This window comes from Copadichromis virginalis, linkage group LG12 (assembly GCF_057382275.1).
Source record: "Copadichromis virginalis isolate Kocher_CV1m ecotype Utaka linkage group LG12, C_Virginalis_male_GT1.1, whole genome shotgun sequence".
NCBI lineage: Eukaryota > Metazoa > Chordata > Actinopteri > Cichliformes > Cichlidae > Copadichromis > Copadichromis virginalis.
In genome coordinates, this window is record NC_140629.1 from 38,217,152 (window position 1) to 38,241,042 (window position 23,891).

Consider the following 23,891-nt stretch of genomic DNA (forward strand, 5'->3'; position numbering starts at 1 on the left):
ATTAAATTGTCGAGCTAATCAGCTGAAAATAAAGAGTAAAGTAATTTAATCTACGAGGCCTTACACTGAGAATTTTAAGCTCTTTAACGTTTAATAGTAGGTGTTTTTTCCCTTTTGGGTAAGACATTGTCGGGACAGAAAGGAAAAGAAAATAAATTAACAACAAATCTTGCACATGCGCACATACAATAAGCGTTTTCACATCGTTAATTAAATTAAGTTATTGCGTATTATGCCACTTTTATAAAGTTATGTTTAACTGCGTATTATTCGTTTTAATTTATCATTAAAACTAATAATGTGTGAGTATGCTATCCTATATCGTACCGGGCAAGTGAGAAAATGAACTTGTTAAAAGATCCTGATTTTTATCTCCAGTGCTTTCTGAAAAATATTAGACTTTGATAAAGGGAATTTAGTTATTCACCATCTTAGTATAAACACCAGGCCGTTTTGAAAATGTTTTATACGGAACTTTAGCTGTAGGGTTGAGGCCTAGCTTTAAAGCGAAAAAGGAAGTGTGGGAGAGTACTTCTCTCGGTGTTTTTATTCGTCTCTGTTTAAATTAAAAGCTCAGCGACTGTACGCTAGCGTGAGAAACAGTCATATGCTAAAGTTGGCAGTTCATAACCAGTGTGATACATCGATAGCTAATCAACAGCATTAGCATGTGATTTAATTTCTGTCGATGCTGTCTAAAGGGCCTTTTTTGCGTTTTTCCTATGCAAGAGAATAATTATCCTGCAGCTTCCGGGTTCGACCGGAAGCTGTTTTTCTTGTTTACATTCTCCGGGGCTCTGCGAGCTAACTGGCGAAGGGAAGCGCTACGGCTTTTCCAAAACAATGTCTGACAGTTGATTAAAACCGTGGCTTTATTGCAGTTTTCTGCTCTATTTCCTCTGTGTTGTTTTGGGGGTCATGGCTTCCCCTCGCTGGTGCTGCCTCGGGGTGTCGTTACCGCTCCTGCTACTGCTGCTGCTGCGGTGGCCGGGGCTGCTGGCGGTGGCGGAGCAGGTTGCTCTGGTAGAGGTTTTCTTGGAACAGCGGCCAGATGCGAGCGACCTGCTCCAGGGGGAGGTGGTTGAGTCCAGCCTGGGCGGTGGGAGCTCCGAGCAGCGGGACGAGGAGCGAGAAGAGTTGGAGGCAGACCTGGTCCTGGTGAGTGGGCCTGGGGGGGTCAAAGCTGCTCGGCTCTTGTCCTGGTCCTTTAATAGAGTGGTACATGCGGGTGACACGAGCCCAAAATAACAATTTGTTTTGTTAACTACGTTTTATTTTTTTTGGCTTAAAATAAGATTTTAGATAGAAAAATTTAACTTTAACGTGTTGCCTTTTTTGTATGTGGACCAATCACACCTTTCAGGTAAAAGAGATAAAAGAAGATGTACTAATATTAAAAACAGATCAACAATCACCCGTCAGAACTTCCACCCTGGTGCAGGGCAGATGTTCAGCCTGTTTCCCTGTCCTTTGTCTTTAGGTTAGAGATGAGGTGACACCAGTGGACGAAGGAGAAGACGAGGCTGACATCAAGAAGCAGGAGCCGTGGATCGGGGTTGTGCCCGTGGAGATAGACGAAAGCAAAGCCTCGACTGGGAACCAGGAGTCCTTCGCTGATGCTGTGGTAAATAAAGTGAGTGGTATTTGTACAGTTCAGTCAACTGCTTAGTTTTCACATGTTCCACATTGCCTTTCTGCTTTCGTTCTGTGATCAGTCTGTTTTCAGTATTTTAGAAGTATTTTAGTTAAACCTGAAAGGTAACATCGATTTCTCTCTGTTCAAGATGAAGCGAGCGTTGGTCCTCGGAGCGTCGGCGCTGATTATTCTGGCTCTCAACCAAAACACCGTCAGTGAGGTAAAAATTCAGAAAGAAGGATGTGTCTGCAGTTGATACGGATCTTGTTTCTCCATCTTTTCCATCATAACTGTACGGCAACTTCCTCAGACGTTTTCCTTATTTGACTTATTTTTACATGTGCCAGTCCATGTACATGACCCCGATGCAAGTTACAGGCTGAAAGTAAAGTTGCAGGTTATACTGCAAGTGCCGCTGGAGTGTGAACATCCTCATGCCAGTCTGTGTCAGGACAAGGCATAAAAATGGCTGCATATATAACAACAGTTCAAATGTTCACATTCTATTAGAAACAGATCTGAGGTTTAGGTCCAGTGAAGTCCCCAAGCGACAGAGATGACAACAACATAAAAGGATGTCTTTGCAGAAGCTTTTTTGGATTTCTTCATGAATCCCTCAAGAAGAGTGAAACTGAGAGGATCATCTGAGAGCAGCACCTACAGTTCCCATGAGTGTAACCCAGCTGCCTTTCTCGTTTCCCTGTCCTCACATCTTACTCCCTCCCAGCAGACATCTAAGCGGGGAGGCACGTTTGATACAACTTCATCATTAATAGTTTTATCATAGCCAAACTGCTGCTTTATTTTATGATCTCAGATGTAACTGTACTGATCGCAGTATAAGAGAGAAAACCGCCAACAGTCAGATGACCCCTTGTGAACACCCTTTGGTAACAGTGGGAAGGAAGAACTCCCTTTTACAGGAGGAGACCTCTTCAAGAGCAGGCTCTGCTGGGATTCTTCAGGCGATGAGGAGGAAGAGAATTGTTTGGACCTGAAACATGAACTCTGACCCTGAAAACCTGAGAAACATACATTTGTTTTCTTCAAAATTTCCTGACATTCATGAACCTGTGTGTCATTTACCTTTTTGTGTTGATCGTTTAGGAAGTACGCTTCATAATTTAGTAAATCACAAAGCACCTCAGCTAACTCTTTGTCTGCAAGAGAGGCCGAATCTAATGTTTATTAAGCCAGTGAGAGGACATGCAGTACACAGCATGATGAAAAGGGTTTTTGTTTTTTGAACCTTTCTTTCATAACAGCCCAGCCAAATGTGCCGTTGTTGCACTCTGTGCATGCTTCTTATCAGATCATTGACAGTAATAATGCTGGTGGCTGTTTTAGGTTTACTGTGTAAATCCGCTTTTGATGTTGCCGCAACCTCTATTTCTATTTTCTCATATGAGACTATTATAGTATTTTATGTTGTATCTAACTTAATTGAAGAGCCACCATTATGCATGGAAACATGCAGATATCATTAAATAAGTCTTTTTCAACTGCACAGCTCTGACTGTGTTTACATTTCAGTCTGCTGAATTCTTAACCCTGTTTTTCCTGTTTGTAGATGGATTTATCCCAGGTGCTGTCCAAGCCCATCATTGTGATCCAGACATCAGAAAATGTGACCAAGCTGATCGGAGCACTGCTCAGGTCAGTGCCTGATTATCAGAGATGCAGCTGCATACATGCGTCCATGAGTGTGAGTTGCATATAATGGCACATGTGTTTGCAATTCAGAGGGACGGAACGCTGATGGAAACTGTGCATTAATTTGAATGCGCCCTGCATAGTTTCACAGAACAACTTCAAAAAGTAACAGTGGGAGGTTAACTTACCTTAAAAATGGGTTTCAAGGGTATTTCAAGCATGCATGCAGTAAACTCAGGTTCTGCCACACTCAATTTCAACAGCCTCACTGAGACAGGAGAATCACATCAAGGCGAGATGTTTACAATTTATCGATAGGCTTTCATGTCAAATGTGTCTTATGTGGATTTGAAAATGGCAGCATCAGTGTGTCCGTATTTCACAATACAAGCACTGTGTTGTATGAAAAAAACTTACAAGTAGTGATTGAGTCCAGTAGATGTCACAAATGTCACCCTCTGCTGCCCGTGAGAGAGGATGCAGATGTTCTTAGCCATCATTGATATACAGTCTGCGCTTGTTGGTTGTTGGAAACACTAATGGAGAAAAATGCAAACAAAGCAGGAGGACTGGAAGGTGGCAGATGATTTTTATCGGCACCTAAATCTGCACCGACCTCTTCACAGGGGCCTTCAGGCGACGGCAAAAATCACATACAGGACGATCCTGCAGGACAACCTGGTGAGATCCACACCCATCTCAGTTGTTAGCACCCTCCAGTGGTGAGTGAACAGATGACAGGCTGAGCTGACAGTGAGCGCATTGCTGCTGTGTGTTCGGGCAGGGAGCCACGCTCACGCTGTGGTCCAGCTGCGGGCGGTCGAGAGGAGGTCGCTACGGGGAGTGGCAGGGGGTCATCTGCACCGGCGAGACCAACTCTCAGGTCCAGGTGGGCAAACACGACACAGTCAAACACACGTCTGCTTTTAAGCTGCTGCATAGGAGCCGAGTGAGTAACTCGTGTTAGAGCCTAAACCTCTGACTTCCTACTTGTCAAGATAACCCGATTAGATGGAACGGTACAGAATTAGAAATATAAGCTAATTTATCTGGAAGACTTTTCTTGTTTGTGATGTAGAGGAATCCGTGTTGTTGCTGCTTCACAGAAGTACCTGCAGCAGCTGTGGGACACCGTCCTCCTGGTGGCTCTGATCCTCAGCACAGGAGTCATCGTTCAGGCTCGCTGGCAGTACCAAGGCCGCCAGCTGAACGACGACTTAGAGGTAGACAATTATGTTTTTTATTTAAAATTTGCTTTGGCACAGCCCCTCGGGTCCCCCCCCCCTTTTTAAGCCAAGTTTTTCTGATTGGCTGCTCCTTTCAAATAAAAGATTCAAACAGCAGCAACTGTTCCTGAGGTATCTGCTCTCAGCAACAGTTGAGAGCAGATATTTTTAAATGCTGGATGCCTTCCTGATGTAACCTCAGTGTGTGTGGCTGGGAGTGAATCGGCGACCTTGCGTTCATTAAGCAAATGTGTAAACTTCCGCAGTACAGAGGCTCGAGGCAAAGAGCACAACAAAGCAGCCTACACAAAACAAAAGCTGTCTGTGAGGAGAACTTTAAGTCAGGCCTCTGTCGTGCAGTTTCAATTAAATTTTATTTATATAACACTAAAATCACAACAACATTCACCTCAAGTCATCTAATACTATGAGCTAACGTCTCTACAATTACACCCACACAGAAATAAAAATCAGCGGTACATGAGATGTTCTGCTGGCTACTTCTCTCACCCCAACCGGTCGCAGCAGATGGCCCCGCCCCTCCCTGAGCCTGGTTCTGCCGGAGGTTTCTTCCTGTTAAAAGGGAGTTCTTCCTCCCCTCTGTCGCCAAAGTGCTGCTCATAGGGGGTCATATGATTGTTGGGTTTTCTCTGTATCATGAAGCGCCTTGAGGTGACTTTTGTTGTGATTTGGCGCTATATAAATACAATTGAATTGAATTGAACTGTGTTTTTCAGCTCCTTCCCAAACAGGACGTTCTGAAGAGGATGTCATCCCTGAAGACCAAACGATACCGTCAGCCCAAACCCTGGTGTGACCCGTCGCAGCTGGCAGAGGCGGAAACCTGCGCCGTCTGTTTGGAGCCTTTTAACAACAACCAGGTCAGCCGACACCCCCCCCCCCACTCACACACACTATAACTCTGTTTAATTCAGTAAGAAGGGAGTGACTGTGAATGATGAGAGTAAATAGTCAAACACGCTCTGCTTTTTGGCTAACTTTGTGATTTAAATAAATGATGCATCTATAAAATGTCGTCTCAGTGTCTGCGGGTGCTGCCGTGTCTTCACGAGTATCACAGAGACTGTGTCGACCCCTGGCTGCTGCTGCAGCACACCTGTCCTCTGTGCAAGCGCAGCATCCTCAGTGAGTTTACACACTCGTACACGCCTCTGTCATCCTCTTGTAAAGGCTTAAAATTACTTGTAGTAAAACACTTTAGTCTGCAGTGGAAGAAGGCTGATCTTTTAAAGTCTCAAGTCTTTGTCAGTCTAATCGTTTTCACGACCGGGACTGAAATGTGTGTCTGAATCTTTTCCTCTCCAGGCAGCATCTGCAAAGACAGCTAACAGTCGTTTCATCTCGGGGAGTCGGTTCACATCCCGACCTCAGTGACACTTATTTTTTGTTTTTGGTTAAAGCGACCTCAACACTTCCTCCTTCCAGCTGTGGATTTGGGAGCATAAACTTGTCGTCGCTGCTGACCGGCCATCAGATTTTAACCTCTACAACATACAGTGGTAGTTTAAAGCAGTACTACGAAGTTCCCCACTGGTCGTGTTATCTGTGAACAGAATTTCTTCTTGAGATCTCGTTACTGTACAACTCTGTGTGTAAACAGCAGCAAATGCAACTGTTTCTGGGATCAGTATGTGTAAAAACTGACAACCTCAGTATCTGAGTCAGCTGCTGGTGCAAAGGCGTTCAATGCTTTTATGTTTTTAGTGTGGATGTACTGATCACCTGGTTCACTTTAGGTCAAAATGATGTCAGTAACCAACAACCAGGGAGGACTGAAAGTTTAAAAAATGGTCGTCTTTGGTACTTTGCAGTTCAGTGGTAGTTGTAGAGCTTCTGTAGTCGTAGTGCAGGAGTCAGTGTGTACCAGCTGGTATCATGTAGGGAAAAAAACACATCCTTAAACTCCTCCTTTACCATTTTATTTATTTTTCCTGCAATTAATCATGCTTAGCATACATCAGCAGCCAGTTTAGTTTCACCTGCACAATCAGTGATGCTGAACAGGTAGGATTGTGTTGGCAGCATAGAAGGATATTGTCCCTTTTTATGAAGCTCTGTGTAACGAGTGCTCTCACAGCTGCTACAGTTTTACTTTACAAATCATAGATCTGCTGCAGTGTCTTTTCAGCTCTTATTTTCCATTTAAATGAATTCTCTTTGGGAAATTTGAATTCTGCAGTTTGATGAGAAGAATTCCACTCGTGTTTCTAAGATTTAAAGAAAAGAAAAAAAAATGAAGCCAGACTGAAATGACAGCAAGTCTGGCTCCATCCTAAAGAATCAGAATACCAGAACCTCGTTAGCTTATGGCCCATCCTCTTTCCTTACCAATGAGCTGCAGGGCTGCTAATTTGGATGTAGCCTGTGGACGGGCCTTAAATCTCTCTCTCCTCTGTGGCTCCAGAAAGAGTTCTGGTTGCATAAAAATCTACTTAAAATTACCTTCAGCTCTCTTTCTTTGTTAGCTTTCATAAACCCTGTTGTCACTTTCAAGTCTTATTGAATAAAACGTCAGGTAGTGGGCAAACAGCAGTTTATGCAACAGGACTTTTGTATACAGTCTGTGCTCCACCCAGAATCTGCAACAGGTGGGGAAGTCGCTCACATGTTGACACACCAGGTTAACTGAGGCATCAGGATAGTCTGTTAACAGCTGTAGTCCAAAAGCTGGTGTTGGAGTCTGTCCACAGGAAAACGAATGAAACGGAGGACCGACATCACTTCCTGTCCAATCCTGAAATCACAGAAACCAATCAGGGCCAGAGGCTTTGGGACAGGTCAGGGTTAACTGGTTAGAATTGACTGAACATTACATGTAACGCCTTCAAGGGTGGGGTTGTCGGTCCATCTCTTTTTCAGAACAGTTTATCCAATTTAAGGTTGGAGGGAAAGTCCAGATGAAGCGAGCTCTTCCTGTCAAAAGGGAGTTCTTCCTTTCCACTGTTGCCAAGTTCCGCTCATAAGAGGGTCATCTGTTTTTTGTCTTTGTCTTTTTAGTTTTCTCTCCCAGAGGTTTACCTAACAATAATGTATATATACTTAGATATGGAAATTAAACTGAACTAAATCCACTGCACAACCATTTTTACATTTTCGATTACAAGCCAAGACTATTGAGTTAATGAAGTGCAGAGGTGCTGACAGGCAGATTTAATCATGTTTGGACATAGTTGAGTTTTGGTTTTTTTGTCCCTGTGTTTGATGTAAATGGCAGTAGGTTCGTACAATTTACTAACACAGTAACAACATTCTCACCTGATTTTAAGTAAAAATGTCAAACAGCTCTTTGGAAGACGACATATCCAAACTGTGATTAAAGTAAATCTCTGCAGTGCTGAAACACAGAAAAGAAGCCGTGTACTTACCAAAGCTGAAGATAATTATCACCGTTTTTACTCTGAAGTGTGTTCCTACTGCAAAACGGGAATTTAAATCTAATTATTTCCAAACTTTGCCAATAACCACAAACTCAAAGTATGTTAAACATATAGTTTTATTGTATTTATTTTGTGATGTTTTTTTGCAATGCCAACTCCAAAAAGCATAACTTTGTGCTGAAATTGCTACAAAAAGCTCATCGCTGAATAGAAAATAGCGTGTGCATGGCAGTGTGTAGGAAGTTCTCCACGAGGACCATCCTTGCAGAAAGTGCTTCCAAACACAAACGACAGCATCGTTATGAGTTGGAGTTTCCTCATTTATGGTGAAGTCTGGACAGCAGTGGTGTGAGCGGAGTAGATGATGATACACGCGTGCAGCAGCTTTCGCACATGCTCGAACAGGACAAGTCGGCCGCTGAATTCCAGACTTGATCTCCAGGTCAGTAATTGTTCTTCCAGCTACAGAAGGAACTCCTGAACGTCTCCTCCTTTTATTCCTATGTAGTCTGTTTGTCGATGATGATGATGTCAAAGAAACTTTGTTAGATCACTCTGGATCTTAATAATAAAATGATTTGTTACATGTTATTCTTTATCGTCAGTCCTTCGCTCACACTTGATGTTTATTGAACTATAGAATAAAATCCTTTGGGCTCAAACACGACACAGATCTCTCAACTATTTCAGTAAAGCTTGTTGGCAACTTTTAATAAAAGAAAAAGCCAAAATGCAGTTTTACCGAAACCATTCTGAAAACTTAACGAAATCTGTGACGGCCTTCACAGTGACTGGAACCTGAACCACAGTCAAACCAGAACCACACCAGAGCCCAGATCCTTCAGCTTTCACGCACACCTCATCCTCCCCTTCTCCCATCAGTCCATTGCGGTTGAGCCACAGGTCAGGAGGGGATCATGCCTTTGTTCCTCTTGCGGTCGGCCATGCTGCGCCGGTTGTGGTTGGCTACACGGCTCTTGTTGGTCTCCTTCTTTCGCCGGTCCTGTAACGTCTCAGTGGTTTGTCCTTGTCCTTTGGGTCGGCCAGCCACGTTGCTGGAACGCTCTGGCCGGAAGCTGCAGGAGGGAAGACGGCACATATTTTCAAGAACATGTTGGACGGAAACAGCTGAGCAGAGTGAACCTGCGCAAACTGAGCATCGTCTTTACCCTTTCCTCTGCTGCATGGCTGCTCTTCGAGCCTCGGCTCGCTCCCTCAGCACAGCCGGGTCCTGCACGAACTGGTCCCTGTTTACAGCGCTCTGAAATAAAAGGAAGTGACAAACAATAAGACACGGACTGTCCAGGATTCTAGAAATGTGGTGGTGCAAAGCCGATCACGGGGGCTGAGGGCAAATCATAAATCATAAATAACCAAACCATTTAAATGCTGAAACTTCGGCAAGTTAAATCATATATGGAAAGTGTGACTTCCGCGTAATAACAAGGCAGCTGTGAGGTAACAGATTAACATCAACATTTTCTAAACTCCATCATCGCACAGCATTAAAGATTTCAAATCCAATCAAATGATCTCCGTACCTTTGAAGCATCTTCCTCTTGATCGTCTTGATCGTCCTCCTCGTCTTCTTCCTTGTTTCCTTTTCTCAGTACCTGCGGTACCGTGAACGGCCTGCAGAGGAACAGAAATTAATTCCGGCTCGCTGCGTCTCCACTCCATCATAATCAGCGACACCAAAGATACCTTCTGGTCAGTAAAGAATCTCCGTCTAGGTCGTTGGCGCCCACTTGGTTCATGTCGTAGGTGTCGTCGTACTCGTCGTCATAGTCGTCCAGCTCGTAGGCCGTCGCGGATTCTCCGGGTTCGACGATGACCTCGTCCACCACTGTCTCGTACGTGTGATAACGAGCTTTCTGCTCCGCTATGTGCCGCTTGTCGTTCAGCATCTCCCGAACGTTCTCACCTTTCCTGCAGGAAAACAAAGCGTCTTTAAGGGCACGCAGAGTTTGAGTTATGAGCCAAACATCCTGAAATAAGAGCAGCACGGAAGTGAACATCTGAACATATTACTCTGGACCTGGTAGATTTGACACTGAAAACACGTCCACTTTCTTTTTAACTTCCCGATCGGTTCCCATATGGTTTTCACTGCCCTATGCATAGCCAAGAAAACAGTCCTCATGAACTGGAAAAATAAAAATAATCTTAATTCTAACCAATATAGAAATTATCTATTAGATTACATTAGTCTTGACACAGCCTCTGCCACCACATCAGATCAATTGCTCTGGGCTCCTTTGATCAGCTCCATCACCTAGTGGGGGTGGGGGGTCATAGTTTGGTCCCGCCTTCACTGTTGTGATTGGTGTGGGGGTAGGGACAGGCTTAGGGCGTCGGGGGGTTCCCCGGAGGCATCTTCCTTGGGGGGCTCAACCCGGGGTAGCGGTCATGTCCGGTTAGGGGCTCTGTTGGCTCTCCGGTGACTGTTTCCTCGCGGCTGCGTGCAGCGGGGCTAGGGGAGGGTCTGTGCTGACGGACGTGGGTTACTGACCTGGTAGCCTGGCTGCCCCTGGGTGGGTCCGGGATGGGCGTGAGGTTCTGGGGGCGCTCCGTCTCTGGGCTGGGACCCGGACCGGGCCTCGGGGGCTTGGGTCCTGGTTGGTGCGTTGCCGGGGTTGTGGGCGGGTGGGTGCATGGGGGCCCAGCCCTGGAGCAGGGTGCCGCCGGTGCGTCGAGCCACCTGGGGGGCTCTTCAACTGGTGGGGGAGATTGTCACATCTTGCAGGAGCTCTCCTCTCCTCAGGAGCTCCCTCTGCAGGAGAGGGAGATACAGGAGAGGTGGAGGAAGATCTCAGCCTGGGTGTTTATTGTCTTATGTAGTCTGGAAGATGAGTGGATGGTGGGGTGGGTGCAGTTTTCTCTGTGGTGGGGTTGGGTGGACTGTCCCGGGCTCTGTGGGGCCGGGCGGCGCTGCTGCACTGGGCCCGGTCTGGATGGGCCTGGGCCCCCTTTCCCTGGCGGGTCGCGGAGTATGGGGGTGCCTACTGGGGTCAGCGGGGGAGCTGGCCCCAGGGAGGGGTCACTTGCCCCTCCCTTCCTTCCCTCCCCATCTCCAGCTGCCTCCCTCTTCCCGCTCCACCACAACCACCCACACATGCAGGGCCTTGGAGTAGGGGTATGTCACCAGGGTGCAGAGGAGGCTACCCCCCCCCTCTGTCCCCTTCTGGCTGCCTCTGCCTCAATTTTATCCCACAACTTAGACATTCACATTATTCACACTCTCATTACACATACATATAGGATCTTGGGGGTGGGAACGATACACGGAGTCCAAAGTACCATCAGGGTGTACACCCCACCCCTGGCGTCGTTGCCCACCTCTCAATTTTAAATACACGTAGACATTGAGGGCTAGCAGGAGGGACCATGCGCTTACCTGCTGCTCTCTGGCAGGTAGCTCCATGCCCTCCTGGGTTTTAAATGCACCTTAGAACACACATGCATCAACACTACAATGAGCGGGTGGAGGGAGGCTTGGAGTCTTCTCTCACCCCCATTCTCTGCGACCTGCTGGAGCGGGGGGCTAGGACTAGGAGGAGGAGTTGGCCGTCCGACTGCGGTCTGGAGTGTGGGGCCTCCCTGCTGCTGCGGAGTCGGGGCGGTCTGCCTCCCCCCACCGCAGGGAAAAGGGAAACACCACCTGGGTCTGGGTGCAGTTCCCCCCTCCAGGGGCAAGGGCACCTAGACCCGGTTTGTAGAGTACGCTTGGGGAGTGTGATCGTGTGTACAACGTCTCTTTATGTCTGTCTCCACGTTGGTTGAGTGTGGAGTAAGTGCATATGAGAGCATGAGGGGGGGAATGGATGTTTGTGTCTGTGTGTGCCTGTATGTCTGTGTCTATATGTCAGGTTGGGTGTCAGGCGCCACCTCTCTGGGGACATCTCAGGCCCTCCAAGGTTTGGAGGCCTATCTCCCCCTACCACCACTTCCCCTGCCAGTGGCGGACCCCCTCAGACATCGATGCGTTGGTGGTTCTTTGTGTCCGGGGGTGGGCGTCCAGGTACACACCGGCTCACTCCTTGGCGGCCGCTTATCGGGGCCTGGAGCCTGGGGCTTGCTCGGGCCACTTCGGAGGTGGGGTGCCCCCGGCCTCTCGGCCTGGGGCTCGGTCACTCAGGCGCAGCTGGCTGCCGGTGGAGCTCACGGGTGCGTCACTGCAACCCCCCCTGGCTTCTGCTCTGCGGCTGCTGAGTGAGCCCTCATCTGGGACTCTCCTCAGCTCTTTCCGGGACAGTGGCGCGGCTGCCCCTCTGTTGGTCTTCCTTGGTCTCTTGTGTTCTGGGGGCCTCTGGATGTCTGGAGTTTTGATCTCCTCCACACCTGCTTCATGCCCTGGAGGACGGGGCTGTGGCCCCCCCCACACCCTCTAGCAGATTATTACATGAAGGAACCTTTTAAAAAACAAGCGCGTCCATGCTCACAGGTGTACACACGGGTGATCACACCCACAAACTACACCCTTTCTGGCTCCTACCTCAAAGCACACTGTGTTCTGTTGATCTTATGTGCTGCACAATAATGTTTAACATTTAGTATTTACTGTCATATTCCCATATATCATTGTGATGTTGTTTATTCTATTACTCTTGTTCTCTTCTGCTTGCTTTCTTTTTTCTTTCTCAGCAGGTGATCCAGGTGATTGATATATGCATTTTTTTTTCTCTGCCCGTTCTGTTGGTTTTTGGTTTTTGCCCTTCTCCCCCGTCCCTCTTCTCAGCTGTTTCCCTTTCCCTCTTTCTTTCCCCCAGTCAAGTCTGTCCCGTATTCAGTAAGTGAAAATAAAATAAACAATAAAAGGTGAATCAAATGGACCATTACGGCAAGGCTTGGATGGTCAGTTTGGTAAAGTAAATCCGTTGGGCATCTTTCTTTGCCTTTAGACAACAATTCTGATGCAAAAGAGCCAAACGGGACAGGCCAAAAAAAAAAAAAAAAGAAAAAAAAAAAAAAAAAGAAAAAAAAAAAACTTCCCGATCGGTGATTATCTCGATGTGTGCTTTTACCTCCGGCCCTTCCAGACGCGGGACATGTCCACCTGCTCTCTGCGGAAGACGTCAAACTCGTCACCATCAAATACGTTGGATCTGTTGTTCAGAACAGCCGGAAGCTCCTCTTTCACTGGCCTAAAAGAGCCACGACAAACATGATAGCATAAAACTCTACAGTGATCTAAAACTGATCAGCACAACCCAGACCGTGTGTACTTTTCTACTCTAAAACTATAAGATCACTAAACACCACCCAGAGAACCGAGACTGAGGCACACGAGCCCCAAACGTCAAAACTGCAGACTCAACAAAAACATGAAAAGGAAAAATGTGTGCTGTAACACAAAGGTGAGCAAAACATTTGTCGTCCTGCTGCCCTTGGAGGTTTTTCTCTGCATCAGATGTTTATTAAAGTTGCTATAAATATCTTCTGTAGGCACACCATGCAGATTTTTATTCCAGAACAATGACTCTGTTTTCATCTGCAGCCGTGTTCAGATGTGGCGTCCCTGAAACATCTGTCTGCACCTAAAACATTCAGGATTCATTCTACCACATCCCATTCTACTTCCTTTAGATGTGAAGGCTGGGAAGGTCAAATTAACTCACAAACTCAAAGCAGTTTGACATCATTTTTGCTTTGTGGTGTGCAGGTAATGGAAAACTGTGGCTATTAAGGTTGGGAAGTATAATATGCAGCATTAAAAACACGAATGAAGATAATAAAACATATGTTTCTGCACTATTCCACCAGCAGCAATCTGGACTGTTGGCTCAAGCCAAGCTGGCTCAGATGTACTGACCCTGTGGTCTCAGCAGAAATGGAGCAGCCTGTTAGCCCACTGCAGCCTCTCAGTGACAGATTTCATATGATCCCATATTATTATGGATTACGCCATAAGTAAAGTACATAATCAAATTATCTAGATAAAGAAATGTTATGTTAGACACTGCTATAAATGTCAGATCACAGAGCAGATGATAAATATCAGCATTATGTATAAATCTCTCGGTGTGTTACCGTGGCATGGCTCGGTCCAGTTTGGCCAGATTGGGAGCTAACCGGTCCTCCAGGATGTTATTGATGACCAGCTCGGAGTTGTAGTTGTATTCCTTCAGGCATTCCAGCAGGAAACCTTCACCCAAATCAGGAAGTAGGTCCCTGATACACGACAGCAGAGACTCCAGCTCCGCCCCGATCACTGGATACACGGCGCCCTGAAACCACGTCAAAGGCAGGCTGTTTTTAGACTCCATCGCAGTAGCTTTGCTGACCTAATTATTTAAAACTTTGGCCATTTTAACAGGATATATAGGACAGAAAATAAGGAAAATCTCTGGGCTGCTATAATCGTGCATTGAGCGGTAACAATCAGAGCTCACATTGTTTCCTCTTTGGGGGACATCCAGCATGGCCTCTGCTCCCCTCGTACTCTCTCCTTCTGCTGGCTCTCTGACCTCCTGAGGTTTAGAGCCAGCCAAAGAGGAAGCAGCAGCACCAGCTGCTGGTTCCCGATTGGCCGATAGCGATGCAGAAGCTTGAGCCTGACTAGTCCGAGTCTGGCTTTGTGGTTTCCGTCGCCCCACGCTGTCCCAGGCACTTTCAACTCCCTGGAGCAAGTAAGACGTCCTGGTCTCATCACTGAGGCAAAAGGTGGTTAAGGAAGGTACCGAGGAAAACAACAGTCACTTTATCATCCAACACTAAGACCCAAGTCTGGCTTTGAGATTTAAGATCCATCCCATCATCCATCAGAGCAACAGTCTGAACCCTAAGAAGCTTAAATATTACGATATTACAATGGAAGACAATAAGGGATGAAACAAATTCTCATATGTTTTTAATTACTTAATTAAAAAACATCACATAGTGCAATAATGCCACTGTTGAATATATAAACTGCATTATCCCCAGTTAAAGTTAAAAGTCCTTCATGAAATGAAAATGCGTCACCATAAGTGGCCAAATGAGCGCTCCTGGATCTCACTTCAATTACAAACACTGTATTTCTATTCTAAGCTGAGCCCACGCAGCACACACTCGCTCAGCTCAACAGATAAATGCTCCAACATTATCATAAATCTGCTGATAAACTACCATCTAATGTTCCTGCTGTTACCAGAACACGTAAAACAGCCCGGAAATATAATAAAGGAGGAAATCCGATCACTTTATCACTAATTAATAATAGTAGGATAAATTGTACATCCCTTTATGTAAACGTAGTAATCAGTGATTTGGTATTTTTGACTTTTCTCTTTACGGTGGACGTGAGAAATGAACTTCCTCTCTGCCTCTTTATCTCTCACCCACAAATATGCATATATTCTGATTGTGCCGCACGCTTTATTTTACAGCAATCGGATGTTTTCTAGTGACTGCCTGGAGTGTGGTCCACTGGAATACCAGTCCTTCCATAACTGCACATATGAATGCAGATATAAACTTAATGCAAACCACAGTGGTGGTCTCTTTACATTTTGTTAATGGCATTAGTGAACTTTGAAACAGGGTCAACTATTTTAACTTAAAATGAGTACGTCTAAAACCAACATAGCTCACAGGGAAAGCCAACAGTGAAGGCTCAGCAGTTTTCTGAGGCTTTCAATGCTTGCTGTAGCAACAGCTTTCTTTGTACGTTTGAAAATCGTGGCCATGTGTTGTTGAACTGTTTGCGTGAGTGCTTTCAGGCTACTGTTAGTCATAACAGCCTTTAGAAATGTCCTGCTGTGAAGCGCTGAGGATACATGACAGGGACGGCCTGCTGCAGGAGGCTGATGTCGTCTGCAACAGGGAACTGCTCATCGTAGTCCGTCAAGAATCTGGAAGGAACAAGAAACAGATGTTAAATGTAAGTTTTGATGACATATTTCTCATTACAGCAGCAATCAGAGAGTTCAAGCAAAAACCAGAATAACCCGTATACTGAACGACAAAACACTGAAAAGGTTTCAAACTTTCCAAAAAAAAAAGGCTCCAACAATAAGTCAGTGTGAATAACTGATGAAATTCAGTTTCTCTGTTAATTTTAATATTTCATTATTTACTTGCAAAGTTGTTTGAACTTTTTTCTTTGTTGTTTGAAAACGTGCTTATTATAATATTGGCTTATAGACTGAGATAAATTACTAATCGTCCATCTCACCTTTTCTCAGGTAAAAATGATGTGAAATATTGCAGCAGTTCCTCTGCAAATGTTTGCATGTTTTCTCTCCTGCGAGGAAACCAGTAGAAGTTTTAATGGGTGCGTCTGTTTAAACGTGTAATGCTAATCCTGCTAATCTCCATGCAAAAACTCTGGGCGTCTCACCCCTCCAGGATTGGTTGTAGGCAGGTGTGGTGCAGCAGCAGGTGCACCGTCTCCACCATCTTACGACAGGAGTGAGACAGCCTCTTCCACAGGTCCTCCTGAAGACTATAAGAAAGTTTGTCATCGCTCAGGTGGTAAACGTTTCCCCTCGCACTTACATTCCTGTTTGGTTTTGTCTTTACGCAGCAGACGCTCACCTTTTATCGTCAAAGTTTCTCTTTCTGATCGCCTTCTCGAGGTCAGGCACACCGGTCTCATAAAACGAGGTCAGACTGCCAGCAGAGAAAACACAAAGATCGTGAGAAGGTTTTATGGAGGTACGACTCACGGTAAACTTTCAGGGTAACTACCTGCTGAGGAAGCTGTGGGACTGGAAGCTGGTGCAGGCTGCGGGGAAGATGTCCAGGAAGGCATTGATGGTGGTGGTTGAGTCACACAGGTACAAAATTATATCTAACAGTTCCTAGGACAGAAATTATAAAAGATATTATCAATCAGAACACCTTCTGTAGAACCGTAGTCAGCCTAGTAGTTAAGCCAGTTGCACCATCGAGGTACAGGCCTTTATCTTGAAATGACTGTGCAAAAATCTGTTCCTATAATAACAACCTATGTTTAGCAGGCTGGAGCACTAAAGGTGAGGCACGGCTCATAGACAGCTGGCTTTTAGATGGAAGAGATCCTTAGAGATCCTGGGTGGGTTATCGTGAGGTTCTGAATCTGAGCTCTATTTGAAGAGAGCTGCACGACACTGTGAGACTGTGACCAAACCAGTGAAACAAACTGATTCTTGTAGGTTCTGTAATCTTTTTTTAACCTTAATCCCAATGAAATCGCTTTTTCTTCTGCTTATCATCCACAGCTGCTACAAATGAACATGACAGCATGTTTTGTTTTTTGTTTTTTTTAAAAACAGCGACAGGAAGTGACCCACTGTACTCAAAAAAAAGAAGAAAAAAAACGAGTTTCAATCCTTCTTTCACACCTTATTTAGCAGCAAATAAACTGGACCAACCTTTATGAAAGGGGCGGAGATAATACCATCCCGCAATTCACAGCGACTCACACGATTCGGAGAACCGACAGTTAAGATGGTTTTAATAGGAAGGATATCATTTCCCTTTCAGCACAAACACGATGTGCCAATAAGGACTTTGAAAATCTGCATCTGTTCAGTCGAAGGCTCGATCGTAGGAAGATGGACCACTTGATAAACTCAGCTTCACCCTGCACAGCTGTGTCACTTTCTTTTAGTTAATGGACTGAGAGAGCCAACCTGATGTGGTCTCCTTCATGGATCTCAGATGTTTCAGTATTTTATTTATTTAACTGCATATTGTTACACATCTGTCTGACTGACCTGCTGGCTCATGGTCATGGCAGTGGGTTTTTTGTGTGCATTCAGCTTCATTGGCTCTGCAGCGGTGGCTCCTTCACACTGGAGACCACACTTCTGCAGGACCGTGTCAAATACCTGAAGTTGACACAGTGTTAAAAGTTAAAAGCGCATTCAAATATTCTCCGACAGAAACAATGTGCTTTTCATTTGGAATTGTGACATTTGGATATTTTTCAGTGAAATGCAAAAAGCGGGCTCTCGCCTGTAAAACTGTGGCCACCGTCTCATCCAGGTCGTTGTAGTAGGACGGCTGCTGAGTAAAGATGTTCTCTGAAAGGCCGTCATGTTGAAAGTGAGCGGAGTGCAACAACTGGCATGAAACATAAATAAGATTTCACACACAGCTCACCTATCATCTTGTGCAGCAGCTGGCCGTTACCCTTTCCAAAAAGCACACAAAGATCCAAAATTTTGGGAATGTCAAACAGAAAGTTCTCGTAGATGATCTCCCCAAACACGGCTGGGGTAAAGAAGTGTTCCTGCAGGGAGGTGGAGGAAGTTAAGGTTTCGTACTGCGCTACTTTATGTCACCACCAACGTCAGCCCGTAAGACCCGCTGAAGATCTAGTTTTCCTACCTTTGATTCTTTATGCGTGGCCATACGGAGGAAGGTCAAGAAAACCGCTTTGTGGATGGAGCGTTGCATGTCAGCCACCGCCGGGGAGGAGGGTAGCGTGGAGAGATCGAGGCCACGAGGAGCGTGACGCAGGTAAGAGTCCAAACACCTCTGCAGGGACTCATCAAACACCACCTGATGGGAGAAACAGGCCACGCGACATCAGGAGGAGAACATCTTCTAGCATCAGCACCATTTCCTACACGTGAGTCACCAGAAATCTAAACTGCTACCCGGCTCCAGAGGACGCCTGCAGCTGAATGACAAATGTGCACCTGAATGTGGCATCAATGTTAAAGTCTTACTATCACAGCAAGAACTATTCTTGACCCTTCGGCAGCTGAAGGTCATGTCTGATACCATCAGCCTCTCTCTGCACTCCTTCCTGAGTCTTTTCCTCTTGACTTTTTCTTGTGCAGCTTCTGAGCCGTCGGTCATTCACCATTTTGGCACCTTTTTCATTGAACAACAGAGATTCCCCTGCTTCCTTAAACTAACCTGGTAGCTTATTAAAGGCTTCTCTATTTACCCACACATGCTGTACATGGATTTATTACAGTTCCATAAAAATAATCCTGCTTTTATTATCTAAGAGGCACTGAGACGCGCTCTCACGGCACGGCAACAGCTTTCCTACTGTCTACTGTTATGTTTGTACTAATGTTTATAGAGTTTTTATTAATTTTATTATTACAGTTTTTTGCTTTTATATAATTATTTTATATTTATCTTTTTAATTGTATTTACATTATTTATGTATTCATTTATTTGATTGTTTTAATCTTTATTATTTTTATCTGTTCACAATTTTCTTGTGTTTTTTTGACAGTTTGCATCTTGGTACAACACAAACTGTTAACATGTTTCTGATAACAGAAACAGATCAGTGTAATACTGGTCTATGAACACTGCATCCATAGGCCAGGATCATGTGACATTACTGTCTGCTAAAGAGCAGGTGTGTTTGAAGCATTAGTCTTTGTGTTGCACAAAATAAAACACAGGCAGTCCTGCAGAGCGCGAGCCGTTGAGTTTTCTCTACATAACACGTTGACACGACTGTACCTGACACCAGAACTTGTCATGAGGCAATGCAAGCAGCCACTCCAGGTCCTCTGTGATGAATCTGGCATGTTCTAAAAACTCCTCCACGTCAGCTGGAGAGCCGTCTTCTGGAGGGGGCTTGTAAGGCACGAAACAGCGCTCCTCTGTCCTGTCTGGGTGCTGATGGATGGCAGAAAGCACAGGTTGGGATCCTGGTCAGTATGAGAGGTGAGCAGCTGTCTGAGTGAACATTAGCATAAAACCATCAGTGCCGACTCACCAGTGCAGGCAGCGTGCGCTCCTTTCCCAGAGGGCCAGGCTCGGTCACTTGCTGCTCATCCAGTGGCACTCGAGCACAGGCCATGGCTGCTCCTTCTCTGGGTTCTTCTGATGGAGTGTACAAAAAAAAAAGTACATTTTACTGGAGGTAGCTACATTATTATTAGTAGTAGTACTTTTAAGGCAAAACTCCTGGACTTCAGCCCGTGACGGCAGTCCTTGATCAACGCATTGACCACTTCCTGTAAGGACTATCATCACCTAATGCACTCAAAGACAGCAGAGTGGGCGTCCATCAGACTCATCTGAGTGGTAGCTGACACAGCTGTTAGCAGCCACAAGACGGGAAACAAACAGGCCACCTGGAAAGCACGGACTAAATTTTCACAATAAAACATTTACATACAGGCTCTTTAAATGTGCACTGAATTTGTATTCTAAATAGGGATCCGACACGTCGTCCCGAACTATCTGTTTGATCTTGTTTGATCTTTATACCATGACGTGATCCTCCGTTATTTTCTCGTTGACATCCCTTATGGATGTTTTGTTGCTGAAACTTGTTTTCTGGTCCCAAATATCAACCATGTCAGCAACTCGGAGTTTCAACTTAAAACTGTCCATCTTTTGAGCATACAGTGGTTTAACACACAGACTAATTATAAGACTAACATCACAAGAACAACCTGAATAGATGAGCAAACAAAATAAAAGGGCAGAGGTCACTTCAAAACTCAAAACACTGAGTAACAGCCACTGCGCTTGTTTGAAAAGCAGTAACACAGACAATAAAGGGCCTCATATCTGCAGGGAGGCCGCCAATTAAGGTTACTTTGTAAAGATGGGTCCAATAGCATGATCCTCTCTTTGTGTGCAGCTCTAATTTAAAACAACTGCCTAAATCTGCTCCAGTTATCAGGTTCAGGCTGTTTTGTGAAGGTGAAAATCAACTTGATAAGTTTACCCAGAGTTTATTAATCTAGCTACAAGCCTGTTCAAATAAAAGCACAAGTATTCACAGCAATGGACAATCACAAACATGCAAAGAAATTCTTATTCTGTCCCAAGTCCACTGTGGTTTGCACTGCTGACACATCGTGGTGGGTCTCATTACTGTCAACGATCAGGAGTGATCGTTGACTTCAGGAGAAAACAGCACAGTCATCCACCACTCATCATTAACAGCAGTGCTGTGGAGATAGTCAGCATCATCAAATTCCCTGCAGTAAATGGCCTGTATTCATATAGCGCTTTACTAGTCCCTAAGGACCCCAAAGAGCTTTACATATCCAGTCATCCCGGCTACATTTCACTGTGTGTTATACTTGTATAACTATGCATGTGACAAATAAAGAACCTTGAACATCCACCCATTCACACACTGGTGATGGCAGCTACATTGTAGCCACAGCCACCCTGGGGCGCACTGACAGAGGCGAGGCTGCCGGACACTGGCGCCACCGGGCCCTCTGACCACCACCAGTAGGCAACGGGTGAAGTATCTTGCCCAAGGACACAACGACCGAGACTGTCCAAGCCGGGGCTCGAACCGGCAACCTTCCGATTACAAGGCGAACTCCCAACTCTTGAGCCACGATCGCCCCCAAATTCCCTGCAGTACAGATAAATGATCGTCCGGACTGGTCACTGAACACATTAACACTGGTTGAACGGGCTCAGCAGCACCTGCACTTCATGTGCTGGTTAAGGAGAGCACACCTTTCCCTTACCATCCACCCATTTAGGACATCACACACAAACACATCTCAGTAGAGCCCATAACATCATCAGAGACTCCGCCCAGCTTGACCACGCAGTGTTCTCCCCGCTGCTCTCTGAGAAGAGGTTTTGGAGCATCAGGACCAGGACAGCCAGATTCTGCAACAGTTTCATTCTCAAAGCCATCAGACTCTTGAACCCTCGATAACCCTGCAGCATCAGTCCCCAGCTACTTCCCCCCTCCCGTCTCTCCATACATGTATAAAGCACATTCTGAAACTGGACTGGTAGGGACTCTATATTTAGGTCAGTGTAATATTTCTGGAATGGTGAATGTACACTGTTATTCTGTTGCTACACTGCTGTGAAATATATTTATTTCAAAGATCCTGTATAGTTTTTCTTTTCCTATTATACATATATAGGCACATTTTCTCACATCTCAGGTTCTTTTATATTTAGATTTATATAATCTAATGTGCACTAACTGGTTTGCTTGACTGCTTTACTTCTTAAAGGTGGTCACGAGGGAAAGATAAAAACATCAGAGCTTCTTACAACCCGCGTACAGAGGTCTGACATATCTCATCATGCACGTGACCTCCACCTGAGCAGGTTAGGTCTGCTGCATGAGTTACCATGGCGATGTACCACACCTTGATAACAGTGACACGCTGGGTTAACCCTGAAGTTACCTCGCTCAGCCCCAAATCCTGCTTCGTGGTACAGGCCTCTGATGGATTCCTTAAGTTGAAAGCTATAGATCCAAAAGTATTAAAGAAAAACTCTCTAAACTTTCTATGCTCGCAAAACAAACTGAAAGGATTAACTGATGATAAAAACTAAGCCACGCACAGTCAGTCTGTAGCAAGCTAACGTGAAGGGTTTACTCAGAAAGCTGAAAATAGAAACGAAACACATAAAAACCCACTCCGGTTAGTTAGGAAGCTAAGGTAAAGTTAGCTAGTAAAACCTCCAACCTGTTAACCTGTTCACGGCTAGCAGCCTGCAGGTAATTAGCTAAGCTCAGACTGATAACTAACTGCGTGCTCAGCTAAAGTTACCTGTTAGCTGTCACTTATTCACAGAGTTTAGCAGCGCGGCAATGAATGGACGCGTTAACACAACGTGTCAAACCAGCCGGTGCCTTCAAACCCGTCCCCCCGGGACCGGAACACCAGCATCGAACTACCGAACAGGAAACAGGCGACATGACCCCGCTCACCTCTCAGAATCACTGTCCCCAACGGCTCACAGCCATCACATCAGAGTCACCACAGCAGCTTCCCACAGTTCCTGCTACCAAACGTTTTCTAAGCATCTGTGTCAGACAGGAAGTGACGCAGATTGTTTTCCTTCAGCGTGACGCATGTGACGTGCAATGAGGGTTGGCTGTTTACATCGCTCCCTGGTGGGCACCAAAGAGCAATGCCTAATTTCTTTACATTTTCCACAAAAAGATTAAATACAGTATATAAGGCAAAATCACTAATGAGTTTTAAAGTCAGTGATTGGTATGACTACTTTCAATCTTGAACACAATCTGAACTCTTTGGGAATTTTCTTCTCATTTTTGTAAGGTGTCTTGAGGAATAACTCTCCAGGCTTGTTGAAGGACACTAAACACTCTTTACTGGATGTTGGCTGTCTCTTGTCCTGTTCTCTGCCAAGATGATGCCGCTACGTTTCAACAGTCCAGGCTCTTGTGAGGCCAGTCCATAACTGATATTTTCAGGTATGCTTTTATTGCATTGGCAGTGTACTGGGTTCATGCTGCACATTTATTGAGATATAAACAGGTACTCCAGTTAGGGGACTTGTCTGTTTGCACCACTGCCTGGTGGGCATCAAAGCCCAAAGGAAACAGTCCCTATGGCAGCTGGGATAGGCTCTCAGACTTTTGTAATGAGTGCTCAGCAGTGTTCTTACCTTTATTGTGTGTGTGATCTGAAAACACACACGTACACAAATAAGACTGTTTTGATATGTTGGTGAGTTTGTATGGAAGGAGCTTTTGTGCATTTTGTATTTAGATGTTTGTGAAAAAAAGAAGGTTCTAAGAAATGTGTCTTTGCAGGAGTGAAAAACTAATGTGCAAAGCATAATCAGCTTCATTGTGGTTTCCCGGTCAAAGGAGACCTTCTTTTCCTCAAGAACGATAAAATTTGAATGCTTTCTTTGTTATTAGAGAACTGTTTGAACATCCACTCGAGTAGCCTGGATCCTGTCTGCTACAGTATTTGTCATCTTAATGCTTTCATGATATTTGCTGAATAGTACATTTCTCCAAGAATGAAGGACCTCTAATAAACATATTCTTCCAAGTAACATAACCTCTTAAAGGTGGGAAGCTCGGTAATCTGAGGACAAAGAGCATTTCATAACATTGATTAATACTGAAGCAATCAAGCTGGCTCACTATTGTATACACAAATACTTTTTTAAAGGCTCCGTTTGTGTTTATCATAGCTTTACTGTTTGCTTTATCTATGACAAACTAATTATGGCTTTTAATCATTTTTACACAAAAAGAAACTGAAGCTACATCCAGTGAGCTGTTTTCATCATCACGTTGGGCTTTTAGTATCAGCCTCAAGGCTT

General features: G+C 45.1%; 2 protein-coding genes across 4 annotated transcripts; one reads left to right on the forward strand and one right to left on the reverse strand.

Moving 5' to 3' along the window:
- Positions 1 to 756: 756 nt before the first annotated feature.
- rnf215 (ring finger protein 215) lies at positions 757 to 8,504 on the forward strand. Its single transcript, XM_085476429.1, has 10 exons — positions 757 to 1,158; positions 1,481 to 1,633; positions 1,785 to 1,856; positions 3,207 to 3,292; positions 3,916 to 3,970; positions 4,074 to 4,178; positions 4,396 to 4,512; positions 5,253 to 5,396; positions 5,559 to 5,661; positions 5,842 to 8,504. Exons 1-10 carry the CDS (start codon positions 919 to 921, stop codon positions 5,862 to 5,864), a joined length of 1,098 nt encoding a protein of 365 aa, XP_085332555.1. The 5' UTR covers positions 757 to 918; the 3' UTR covers positions 5,865 to 8,504.
- A 91-nt stretch (positions 8,505 to 8,595) lies between these two features.
- ascc2 (activating signal cointegrator 1 complex subunit 2) lies at positions 8,596 to 22,663 on the reverse strand. Of its 3 annotated transcripts, none has more exons than XM_085476426.1 (19): positions 22,516 to 22,663; positions 19,573 to 19,676; positions 19,314 to 19,472; positions 18,210 to 18,383; positions 17,982 to 18,111; positions 17,835 to 17,902; positions 17,594 to 17,707; positions 16,584 to 16,696; positions 16,431 to 16,505; positions 16,234 to 16,338; positions 16,069 to 16,137; positions 15,671 to 15,745; positions 14,306 to 14,564; positions 13,944 to 14,140; positions 12,938 to 13,057; positions 9,618 to 9,842; positions 9,455 to 9,545; positions 9,083 to 9,174; positions 8,596 to 8,989 (listed from the first exon to the last, which is right to left on the reverse strand). In XM_085476426.1, exons 2-19 carry the CDS (start codon positions 19,654 to 19,656, stop codon positions 8,818 to 8,820), a joined length of 2,322 nt encoding a protein of 773 aa, XP_085332552.1. In that variant the 5' UTR covers positions 19,657 to 19,676; positions 22,516 to 22,663; the 3' UTR covers positions 8,596 to 8,817. The 3 variants fall into 3 exon arrangements, with proteins under 3 accessions (XP_085332552.1, XP_085332550.1, XP_085332551.1); XM_085476424.1 differs by having other exon boundaries at positions 19,573 to 19,679; XM_085476425.1 differs by lacking the exon at positions 22,516 to 22,663 and adding an exon at positions 22,355 to 22,500 and having other exon boundaries at positions 19,573 to 19,679.
- Positions 22,664 to 23,891: the final 1,228 nt, after the last annotated feature.

What these genes read in the sequence shown, in the direction of transcription:
- ascc2 (XM_085476426.1), bottom strand. Translation starts at nt 19,656, where the DNA reads ATGGCCTGTGCTCGAGTGCCACTGGATGAGCAGCAAGTGACCGAGCCT. An exon ending in GCTGCTGCACAAGATGATAG is followed by an intron (nt 17,903 to 17,981) that starts GTGAGCTGTGTG and finishes ACGGCCTTTCAG; the next exon opens with AGAACATCTTTACTCAGCAG. An exon ending in GCCATGCAGCAGAGGAAAGG is followed by an intron (nt 8,990 to 9,082) that starts GTAAAGACGATG and finishes TCCCTCCTGCAG; the next exon opens with CTTCCGGCCAGAGCGTTCCA.
- rnf215 (XM_085476429.1), top strand. Translation starts at nt 919, where the DNA reads ATGGCTTCCCCTCGCTGGTGCTGCCTCGGGGTGTCGTTACCGCTCCTG. An exon ending in CTGATGCTGTGGTAAATAAA is followed by an intron (nt 1,634 to 1,784) that starts GTGAGTGGTATT and finishes TCTCTGTTCAAG; the next exon opens with ATGAAGCGAGCGTTGGTCCT. An exon ending in CTGATCGGAGCACTGCTCAG is followed by an intron (nt 3,293 to 3,915) that starts GTCAGTGCCTGA and finishes ACCTCTTCACAG; the next exon opens with GGGCCTTCAGGCGACGGCAA.